General features: G+C 35.2%; 1 protein-coding gene and 1 long non-coding RNA gene across 2 annotated transcripts in view; one reads left to right on the top strand and one right to left on the bottom strand.

The window, feature by feature from the left end:
- Window positions 1–12,302, bottom strand: part of LOC136033690 (ATP-dependent 6-phosphofructokinase-like) — a 171,165-nt gene that overhangs the window by 85,857 nt on the left and 73,006 nt on the right. The window contains exons 4-5 of the mRNA XM_065714537.1: window positions 11,423–11,612; window positions 1,779–1,989 (exon numbers count right to left, since the gene is read on the bottom strand). Coding sequence (XP_065570609.1) covers window positions 1,779–1,989; window positions 11,423–11,612 — 401 coding nt within the window. The remainder of the gene's footprint in view (window positions 1–1,778; window positions 1,990–11,422; window positions 11,613–12,302) is intronic.
- Window positions 3,509–12,302, top strand: part of LOC136033693 (uncharacterized) — a 31,698-nt gene continuing 22,904 nt past the window's right edge. The window contains exon 1 of the long non-coding RNA XR_010618997.1: window positions 3,509–4,338. This is a non-coding gene — a long non-coding RNA (uncharacterized LOC136033693). The remainder of the gene's footprint in view (window positions 4,339–12,302) is intronic.

Here is a 12,302-nt window from a genome sequence, read left to right as displayed (position 1 = left end):
TTGCATTGTTTGAGGATTTTTCTGTCTTTTTTATGTCCTGCCCTTGAATACGCTTGTCCTGATTGGCATCCTGCCATCTCCAATGAATTGCTAGACAGAATAAAGGCAGTTCAGAATAGGCGCCTAAGAATTATCACCAATGAGGGTAAAGTACCTTAAATTTGCCTTCTTTGGAGAGCAAATCTAGTCACCCTTAAGGAAAGGAGAGCACAAACTTCCTTGCGTTTTGCCCACAATGCTGTACACAGACCTCGTACTAATTCTCATTTCCCTAGTGATCATTTACCCCCCCCCCCCACCAAACTTGCCCCCCCCCTCATGTTTCGCTTCGATAAAAATTGCACTTCTAGCCTCAATAAGAGTTTCTACTTAAAGATATAGAAGAACATTCGTCCCTCACATAGTTAAAATTTTAAATCCAAACCCCCCCCCCCCCTTCTCACTCTACTTTTATCTTAGAATTTCAATGTTTATTTTTCGATGGTGTACTTTTTTAATGCTTGCTAGATAGACTTTTGTCTAATTTTGTTTTTCTCTCTTTTAACTTTACGAGTTTTTATCGATTGACTTTTTATTAATTGCAATTCTATAATTTTGTACTGACACTAAAGTGCGAATTTGGTGCTTTTGGGCTTGTTAAAGCCGCTTTTTTGAAATAAAATCTCATATTTTATTTTGCATACAGGGTATAATTTATGCGGAAGTAGTAGATATCCAATTCACAAGAAGAAAAATAAAAAAAGCTGCATTAACTGGCCATTTGAACATGGAACAAGGGGTTCCTGCTCATACCCCCTTTCCAAGGGGTATGAGAGAACTGTATTTTCATTTTGTATTTATTTGTGAATAAAACTCCAATTAATTATTAATAATAATAAATGCGTTAATCAATAAACCTTTTAATTAATTTAGTTATTAGTTAATAAAGTTGGAGTAGAAAAAAGCTGCTCAGACGGAGTACATTTTATAACATTACATTGGGGCAAATCTCTCACTTATTCTGAAAGATGACGTCTTTTTTTTCTTAGAAGTACGGCTCTTCCTTTAGCAGAAGACAGAAAAGAAAGACAATTTTGACATAAATTGAAAAAAGAAGAATCAGAGTCAAAAGTCTTGTCATCCTAAAAATGCTCAAACAAAGTGGAGCCAGTCATTATGTCCAGACAATCAATGAAAGACCTTCCATATGCAGGATTAGAGAGGTCATAGGTGAGAGATCCCATGTAGCATCGTCGACCAGCTGGCGTGGGAAGACCTAAGTCTAAGTAAAAACTCAAGGAAAACCATACAAGATTCTTTTCTGTACCGAAAACTTGTCCAGAAAAAAACACTGTATATTTTAATGACCTTTGTATCTTATCTTTTAATTTGACAAGCCATATACTATTTTTTAGCTCTGAAGTACTTATTCTTAACTGATTCTCATCAATTTATTCATTTAACTAAGGAAATCATCTAGTGCCCATTCTAAATCTTATGTGTTATACAAATATATGACTCTAAAATACTGTCACAACTTGTATTTCATAACACCCACAGCAGACGGGGGGGGATCGAAAAGTCCTTCAATATCCTATAAAAGAAATTATCTCCCAGATTTCATCTAACTAAAAAGAAATTTGGAACATTTTTGCCCAAAAACTCAGTTTCCAAACATTAAACACCAAGGAACACCCAGTTTTTTCTTCTGTTTAGTCTACGCCCCATCCCTCATGTTTAAGACTAAGAACATCTTTTTTTTCATTTTATTACTACAGAAGAAAAGATTATTGACTTACCCGCAATGTCTTCCCATTACTTCCATAATGAAAGTCCTTTGATGAGAGTAAGCAGTGGCAGCGATTGCATCAATCGATTCGATGATACGATGAAGAGCCGAATCCGTTCCAATAGTCATGTCAGTTCCACAAAAGTCGTTGTCAATGGAGCCTACCATTCCGACAATATACAAATTAGAGTATTTACTTTTTGCTTCTGCTGTTACTACTCCTAGAAAAAGAGATAGCCACTGTTTTAAAGAAGGTATTTACCATTCATATTCTACTACTACTACTAACAACAAAAACAGCTCACTGCAGAACCAAGCCGTTTGAGGCCAAACTACTAACTACGCTCCAACTTCATCCCAATCGATTTAAAATCCCCCTCTTTAAACCCTACCAGAGTTTTCGATTTTCCTTAAATTTCCACATATAAGCTCCTCCCTTACAAACCTTCCGACCTCCTTCCACAATTCAAGTGACGACAGTTTTATTTTCCATCCCAATCAATCTAAAATCTCCTTCTTTACAACCTACCAAGGGTTTTTGATTTGTCTCAGATTCCCTCATATGAGCTCATCCCTTCCAAACCTTCCAACTTTATTCCACTATTAAAATGACGACACGGTTTTATTTAAAGGCCATAAATGGCTTTGAGTGCCTTTCTAAATATTGGTTTTTTATCTACATCTTTAAAAATTGCCAAGAATTCAATGCCTTAATTTCAATAGATAGATGGATTTATTTGCAAAAAAGCCTGCAGGTCATAGCAAAACACATACAACTTTAAACAAACACCTAATTACAAACAACTTAACCAAGCAAACAAACTTGCAAACAACTAAAACAAGCAAACAAACTTGCAAACACTTTATGAATTCAGAAACACAGGTAAATAAACTCTTACCAAGCTAACTCCTCAAACATGATTCCGTATGCTTAATCGCTAAACGAAGAAACTTACACAACTGTTTAATAGCATATCCATTCCTCTCAGCCATTCGCTCCTTTAACCAGCATTCACTCCCCAACACTCGTCCAAAACATTCCTCCCGCAACTCAGACAGCTCTTCACACTCGGATACAAAATGAACTAAATTTCATTCCCCCCACCACACATAGGGCAAAAGTAGGGGCCTGCCTCCTGCCTAAACTTTCCCAAAAATAATTCAATGCCATTGTCTGTGTATTTGCATTTTAATTATTGTTTCTTCCATTTAATACTCAGCTAGTAGTAGTAAGCAAGTTAAATTAATTAGAGAATATAAATAATCTAAATCCCTTCAATAGTCCTACTAAGTACAGAAGGACAAGTAAATGAGTGAGAGGTACAAACTTGGATTACTTTACATAACAAACCTAAAACGTCCAATTTTGACAGGGGCAGCCAAAGCAAAAGATACGCAGGGTGGGGTGTTAAAGTAACTCTATAGGCCTTAAGCGATTTATTACTTCGTTTAATAGTATGGTTTGAATATTGGAAGATAACAAGTTACTCTTTCAATGATTACTTCAATTCGCTCGGGTTAAGTTAAACTCACAGCTCCCTAGTATTCTGTTTTAAATCATTTGAAACCCGTTGGTCGGACCCTTAAAAATAAGAGGGAGATTTCAGAAAATTCAAACACCTTTCCACGTTACTTTAAAAGGATAGGAATTTCAAGGCTACAGCATGAGGGAAGTAGGAACGATTAGGTGCCGGCTCTAGGCCGTATCAGATGTTCTACCACCTTTGCTAAGGAGAAGCATTCATTCACTGCTTAAAAAATAATTAAGTTATCATTTGTGTTATTTTGTAACTACATTTAATGATTTTCTAAGCAATTTGTCTGGATTAAACATGTCAAGAATAAGTCCCTCTGGCCACAAGTTAGACAATCCATAACTCATTAGCAGCCAAAGAAAACCAGGAACCTTTACAATAATTCGCTTTCGTACCTGGCTGTTGAGGTTTTCTGCATTTTGATCAAGAGTTTTGCATTATGTAGTGAAGGGCGTATGGGGCTAGTCACTTTTTAATTTGTGTTTAATAGACATGAGTTAACATGAATAAGTCATTTTTTATGTAGCCTATGAAAATTAACAAATTGTAATTGCGATTAGTCTGTCTTTTTTTCTTTTGTTTTTTTTTACCTTCCTATGCGTCCATGTCTCGTGTGCTGTTAAAGAATTTTTTTTTGTTTTGTTTTAATAGATGAGTTTTATCCTCCGTTCTCAATGATATGTTTGTATTTGGAAAATTTGATAATTTGCCGAAAATATTTACGCACCTTAAGGAGTTGAAAAAGATACGGAAGGTGTTGCATGTTTGGAATGGCCATGTGCACTATGGATTTAGGATTTAGAGAGCAATAAGATATATTTTGCGTGTAGATATAATGATGTTCAAAATGGAATTTCGGATACGGTATTCGCTTGCAGTTTGAAGATTCGAAATATGTTTTACCATGTGAAGTTTTACCGAAATATATTTTACCAATTCTTCAAAATTTCTAACACGTGCTTCCAATCATTGTACTAGAGAAATTTTATAAATCTTGTAGTACAGGGAGGAAGAAGCTGACTAATATCTTTTTTAGTTGAGTATTTTCTAGCTCTGTATATAAGTTATAGTGCCTTATACATAGTTTATTCTCCTTTTACCTTCCTTGACTGAATGTCAAAACTAGATGTGTCTGGCCCCCTTCTGGAAGGGGGTCTGCCCCAGGGGGGGGGGGGGATTTACATCCCTCTGATGATAATGAAACCAGTCATGATGATAGTACAGTCACAATGTTAGCTGTTGAAGCTGTTTCACCTTGTACTAGTAATCAATCAGACTCCAATGATGATTTTCAGCTAGTCCAAAGCCGAAAGAGAAATAAAATCTCCAATACCCCACCTGAAATTACCCCTAAGCCAGAAGGACTGAGAATAAACCTGAAACAAGCTACAATATATCCCCTACCAAAACCTCCTGTGCATTTCACCCCAACTAACGAATCAGAGATATTCACAACTAAATAAATTTTAAAGATCAGGATGTACCTTTACAAAATATTGAAATGCAACTTTATTGCAAATATTAAAAGAGGTAGAGTACTAAATGTTTTGTTACTGGATGCTAAAGACGCTGAAAAGACCCAAGAAATTAGCTGCATCAATAAAATATATGTCACAACTAGTTTAAAATGAACATTACAAAAAGGACAACAACAAAAAGTTGCGATTTACCATGTCCCCCCTGAAATCCCACTATTATATCTTAAAGAAGGTCTAATGAACTCCAAAGCTGAAGAAATACCAGATCTAGAAGCCTTCCGACTGGGTAAGCCAAATGAAGCTGGACTTGTACTGAGCAAAAGTGTCTTGTTTATTTTACCTTTCTCAACAATGGTAGAAAAAATGTTCCTCTTTGGCTAGCCAAAGCCATTTAGACTCCTGTAGGTCTAAGCCTAAGTGTGCCAATTGTAAAGGAAATCAGAACTCATTTGATAAAAGAGCATGCCCCAAATATTTGGAAAGACAACAAGTTTTAAAAACTGACAGGAAAGAAAACCTACCGGTGGGAATAGTTGTAAAATCATACAGCACTATTCTCAGGGAAAACATCCCTACTTTAAAGAAAAGTACTAAGACACATCCATGGAAAATATTTGGAAAGACAACAAGTTTTAAAAATTGACAGGAAAGAAAATCTACCGGTGGGAATAGTTGTAAAATCCTACAGCGCTATTCTCAAGGAAAACATCCCTACTTTAAAGAAAAGTACTAAGACACATCCAAGGAAATGGACCCCTAGTATAATTAGTACACCACAACAAAGATCCCCAGCAAGTAGTATGGCATCTCCATTGACTAGCCCTAAGTCTCTTCTGGCTGATTTAAACTTCACCCCTTCAGGAAGAAGTAACAAATCTAAAAATATTGATTCCAAGCCTCAAAAAAAGAGCACTGCCCCCATGCCTAGTGTACTGCCCAATTCTGAAATAGTTGCTAAGGATCATGTTTCTCTATCCAAGCTGATCCAGTACCTGATCTCAGTGATCTTTATTTCCCGAATAGATATACCAAAGCATCTTAAGACCGCCATTCTCAAAGAAATAGCTGTACACTATTTTTCTAAATCCGTTGCTGAACAAACAGATAGTGAGGTTATTAGTATCCTCAACCAATGTCAGGCTCTCCATTATCTCACAGAAATACATGACTAAGAATATTTCTGTCCCTTTAAAGATACTTCAGTGGAATTGTACACCAATTAACACAACCAGACTGGTGGACTTATGATTACGTAACACAGAATAAGGTTAATAAAGTGTGTCTTCAAGAAATAAATCTACATAGACTAAAAGAGATTACTCTGCCTGGTTATTAGTGCTATAGTAAAGACAGGGGTACAATTAGGAAAGGTGGTGGTGTAACAATTCTTATAGATAATAATATTATCCATTTCCCGAGTTCAACAGTTCGCCACGATTTTGAAATAGATGTGATTGGAGTGTCTGTCAACTTAAATACTGGTAAACATATCAACATCAAATCCTTTTATAGCCCACGAGGTGAAAAGATATCCTTAATATTCTTGAGAAAGAAACAGTTGGAGAAAAGCTTATACTTGGTGATTTTAATGCTCACAGTATATTATGGGAAGTAACTACCTATGAAAATGAGGCTGGGAATAGTATAGAACAACTTCTGATAAATGATACTAATCTCTTCGTTTACTCTTCATAAATTCCAGACCACATTTGATTCTTGTAATAATAATTCGTCCACAATTAATCTCCAGATTGGTCCTACGTATCTTTGTGTAATCATTAATATTACAAAGGTCCCTGAACTGCAAACAGATCATTTTCTCATTCTTACTTGATTAAGCAAAGCACAAGTTATGTTCACAAATCCAAAGCTAAAGTATAATACCAAAAAAGCAAATTGGCCCACTTTTCCAAGATACACTTGCGTTTTTGATTACTCAGAGGTATATAACCTATTAGATATAGATAAAAAGGTTGAAAAATTATCATAATGGTTGATTGCTGCTGCTGATGCTGCCATTCAAAAATATCGTAATAAAAAAAGCTAAATCTTAAGAGGCTGCTTAAGACATGGTGGGATGATGGCTGTGAATCAGCAAAAGAAACTAGAAAAAAAAAAACAGAAAGCAATTCAAGAAACATCCCTCACCTACCACACATCTTGAGTATAAACATGCAATAGCAAAGCTTAAAAGAATGTGCAGAAATTCAAAAAAAGATAGCATGGGATTGGTTTTGCTACCAGATTGACTACCAAACAGCTTTGACAAAAGTCCACCATTATATCAGCCTACTGAATGGTTATAATAAAGCTATTGATGATAGAAAATATGATATATTTATTAATAACAGGTATATTCTTTATGACGAAGAAAACACTGAACTGTTTGCAGAGCATTATAAAAAAGATATCGTAAGACAGTCCCTAAGACGACCTCCTTTTTGTGCTCTGCCAAAATCCTGCTCACATAAACTTTGTCTTGAAAGAACCTTCCTTATTGAAGAGATGAAGCAGGCCATTATCCTCAGTAATCCAAAATCAACTCCTGGACACAATGACATCTCTATAAATTGGATTACAAAATCGGCAGATTCATATAAATATGCACTTTTGTACATTTATAATAACTATGACCTGAAAAATATACGCCAAGATTGGTTATCTGTACTCAACGGGATGTGGTATTGCGTTCCTTCACATTCCTAGCCATAAAGGAATCAAATATAATGAAATGGCAGATAGTTTGGCAAATAAGGCTGCAGAGATCCCTCCGGCAAGAAATTTGAGGACAAAGAATTACAGAGATGTTGTGAGATCCAGAACAAAAATTATTTATCAGCGATTTTTGTATCCTCCTCTCAAGTCTAAGGACTTTAATAAGATCTACTATAAGTTAAAAACTGGAACTATTTTACTTAACAACGATCTTTTTAAATAGGGAATCTACCACACTCCACTATGTAGAAATTGCTGTCAGACATTGGAAAACGCTCAAACTGTTCTGTTTGATTGCATCCCAGGAGATATTGATTCCAGGAGACTGAGGAATTACTGCCATCAATTACAGACCCCCTAAACTTTTGATGGTCTCATCAATTGGTCTCTGTCACATGCGTTGGAAGCTATTATTTATATGTTGATGATACTAATCCTGAAAAAAACACCATTATTACTAGAAGCACGTTGCCTGTTATCAAACGGCAGATTTTTTTTCTAGGAATATTGCCAGAAGCTTTCAATAATCAGTGAAGGTATTCCTGTAATGTCTAAGAGGTGAATGGACATCCTACTGATCCAAAAACCTCACAAACATAAGAAGAAGAAGATTGGTCTGATATGCCGTAAGCCAGACAATTGTTACAATATTTTCAATCTGAATGCCGATAATTCAAGTTATAGCTTTGTTGAATATTTAGCTAATATTTCCGTTTTTGAGGTGATAGCTTTACATAAGATATGACTTAATAGCCATAATTCAGAGTTACTTTGACTTTACACAAAAAATAGGCAGTTGTATCAACATGGGGGTATTGCTGTATAGATTAGACCGGATGTTAAAGTGGCCATTCAGAGTAATTTAACTGTGTATAAAAAGATGGTGTTTGAGTTATTTGAGTTACTTCATCTTCGTTTAGGTGTTTATTCTTGCTATTCAAAATTTCTGTACCACCCGCCGCCTTCCTCAAATAATGAATTCTTTGATCTTGTGGAAGCCCAGCTTGAATAGTTGCCTGTGAATCTCCCGTGTTTCTTTGTGGGTTATCCAAACAGTGACCTGATTGAACGAAATGCAATAAATTGTAGCCGACTACTGAATATTTTCATATCATTTGGAATACCTCTATCAATCAACATACCTACGAGTCACGAATGCATCGTCGACATGCATCGATAATATATTCTCTAATGTTAACCCTGATTCCTCCTCATCCCGTGTTGCTGTTAGTGAAAATTCTGATCATTTTGGAGTTTTCTAGACATGTTATTCCTTTCGGCAATAGTTTTAGGTTAAAGAATGAGTTTTATTGGCAATATGTCAACAAAACGATTTTCTTGTCTTATAAGAATGTTTTTATCGCATATGAATTGGGATTATATTTGATTTAATTTGATTGAGGTTTGATTTGTTTTACCAAATTATCCAAAAGGAATTTGAACAGTATTATCAAAGGAAAAAAGACGGTTTAAGACAACCCCGAAGAAGCCAAGGGTAACTGAAGACCTTTTAAAATCGATACGTATTAGAGGCCAACTTCGTAAAAGAAAATAATTATAGGAGTGATTTAAACGATAGAATACAAATTAATTACCACAATGTTCTTAATCAATTATTAATAAAAGGAAAAAGAAAATTTTCCTCGAGGAAGTTTCAGGAAATATTGGAACGTCCAGCAAAAACATGGTGCATGGTTAAGGAAATACTACAGCAGCCAGTGAAAACGATCCGACTTGAATTTGTAAACCAAGAAAGTGAAATACTAAAAAGTGCTGATGGTGTCTCAGAGATGTTCAGAAACTACTTCTCAGCGATAAGAAAGTGTATTAATGAAGGAATATGTCCGATGTTATACGATCCAAGCCTTTTTGATTACCTTGGTTATTCCGAATCTGAGGTTTCAATGTATTTAGCACCTGTATCATTAAGCGAGATGAAACCGTGTCTCCACGAAATGAAAAGTAATGCCTCTGGTAGTCATTTCATATCGTCAAGAGCGGTTAAATTTATTCTGCCACTAATCCAAAAGCCACTTTTATCCCTACTTAATTGTGCATTAATTAGAATTTCTTCCTGTCATATTTTAAAGAAGCTCGTGTGACTCCTGTTCATAAGGGCGATGAGTCAAATACTTAAGAAAATTATATACTGATTTCTGTTCTTCCTGTGCTATCACGTGTTTAGGAGAAGTGCATTGCTGTCCATCTCTATGCATATTTAGAGCGTTGTAATGCGTTAAATCATACCCAATTTGAATTTTGACATGGTTGAAAAACAGAAAAAGCTGTTGCATATTTAAGTAGGACATTCAATCAAGCGCTGGATGAAGGATACAGGGTTTTAAAAGTATTTTTAAACATAGATAGGGCTTTTGACACATTGTTAAGACTCCTGTTTATAGGGGTGGTGAGTCATATAATTTAGGAAATCATATGCTGATTTCTGTTCTTCCTGTGCTATCACGTGTTTAAGAGGTGCTTTGCTGCCCGTCTCTATGCATATTCAAAGCGTTGTAATGTGTTAAATCCTACTAAATTTTGATTTAGACTTGGTTGAACAACAGAAAGAGGTGTTGCCTATTTAAGCACCGCATTCAATCAAGCGCTGGATGAAGGATACAGGGTTTTAGCAATATTTTTAGGCATACCTAGGGCTTTCAATACGGTAGACCAGAATCTGCTTCTTCTAGTGTGATTTTTATGGCATACGAGGCAGTGGGCTTAAATTTCTACGTCTATTCATAGTAGTACGGCTACATTATGTTCAGATTGACTCAAAACGTCCGTCAAGTTATTCTTATTATATGTGGAGTTCCACAAGGCTCTATTCTCGGACAGCTATTATTTTTTATTTACGTAAATGACCTAAGTCAGTCAATATCAAACATTAAACACAATTTCAGTGGATTATCCCATTACCTAAGAAAAGGGACTGTACCAATGTATTGAATCTAATTCGATTTTTTCAAAATAATGTCATCGGTTAACTCTGAAATAAATCTTATAGTAATTCAGTGAGATTGGAGCATGGAATACAAGACATTTTACCAGCTGTTGGCTGGTAAAAGTATGATAATAGTAATTTACCTTTATGCTTCTCAGGCATGTTTCAGGTCAGGTCTGATTGCCACAATTATCACACAAGAACAAGCAAGGCGCTGTATGTTCCAATTGCCGTCACTATAAGGTCGAAGTTCTCCCTTATTTATCGAGGAATAAAATCACGAAAGAGCAAAGATATGACAATTCATGAAATAAAAAGGATGAAGAATTAAGAAATAAACTTAAGGAAAAAATATATTATAAGTCTGAGTTTTAAGCTATTATTAGATTTTATTATTTATGCCTTATTTATGAAACTATGAAAGAGCAGTAATACGATAATTAATTTTGTAAGTGCATGTAACAAGTCAATTAAAAGTTGTACCATATTTCGTAAGTGTATCTAACTAGTGACCATTTTGTGATTGTAAAAGCAGCGTAATTTATTGTTCATTTCGAGTGTTACGATAGTTATTTTATTAAACGAATACGAATACGAAAAAGGATTTGAAGACAATCAAATGATTCAGTACATTCAAAGTATATTTGACAAATTACAGTTAAGCTATATGATTATATTGAAAATCCGATTTCATTTATACAATACTAGCCAAAGGCTTTTCAGACGACAGGCATAAAAAGAAAGTATACTCTCTTGTGAGTATTGCAGAAACTGACACTGATTGTTAAATAAAAAAAAATACTTACTTCAACTAGCCCTGCCCATTATATAATACAACATGACTATTTCAAGATCATTTTTGGCTAGGAGCTAAGGAAACTTGCCAATTATAAAAAATAAAATTTATATTTGAAACTTGGCAAAAAGTGTAAGTGGAACAAAAAGTGGTAGAACGACCGACAAAATGAACAAGGTATTTTACCCTTTTCAGCCAGCTCGTCAACAAGTGATGACCATTCGTGTCTAAATAAATTTGCACCAGTAAGAGATCCATCTCCACCAATGACGACTAAGTTTGTTATACCTCTGTTTATTAAATTTCTGGCCGCCTTCAGTCGTCCTTCCCTCACACGAAAATCCTTACAACGAGCTGATCCAATGATGGTACCACCCTAGAATTGCAAGAACGAAACAAATTTATTATATACAAACATTAAGGAAGATCTTTTTTTTTACCAAACGGATATTTATTTAAGGCCACATAATAAATTTTATTAAACAAAAATTATAAGAACAGTAGGCAAGAGCACCAATCGAAGAGTAGCAGTGACGGCATAAGGCATTTAAGTAGGGCCCTATCCCGACATTTTTTTCAAACTTCTTCGAGATGCAGTTGCATGTTCCGTCATAGAAAATATTTTCAAAGAGATGCATGTGTCTATTATGTCATAGGAAATGCCTACTTTTTCATGCTACCATATAGTTTCTTTTAAAACAAAATCTAAAAAGGCAGGGCTTCCTTACTACAGGATTACCGTGGCTGTTAGTCTTTTTAAAACCAAGAGAATCCACCAAATCCTTTTCTTTCATCGGTATATTTAAAAACCCATGTGGGACAGGAAAAACCTTCAGGGCTCCCTCCATATCAAAATTTCTTTGGGTGATACATAATTATTTCTCTGATTCTTATAAAAAAAAACCACAAGAGCCAATAAAACAAGAGCTAAGAGCTCATATGGCACTTGTGACGAGGCGAGAAGAGCTAAGAGCCAAGAAATCATATGGTATGAGCTCTAAAAAAATTCTATGAATCAATAGATTGATTTAGAAGGAAAATCAGAGGCTTAATGCCGGTCAGGATT

The sequence above is a fragment of the Artemia franciscana genome, chromosome 12 (genome assembly GCF_032884065.1).
Source record: "Artemia franciscana chromosome 12, ASM3288406v1, whole genome shotgun sequence".
NCBI classification, from domain to species: Eukaryota; Metazoa; Arthropoda; class Branchiopoda; order Anostraca; family Artemiidae; genus Artemia; species Artemia franciscana.
The sequence above is the reverse complement of the archived record's forward strand: the minus strand, read 5'-3'. Positions and strand labels throughout refer to the sequence as shown.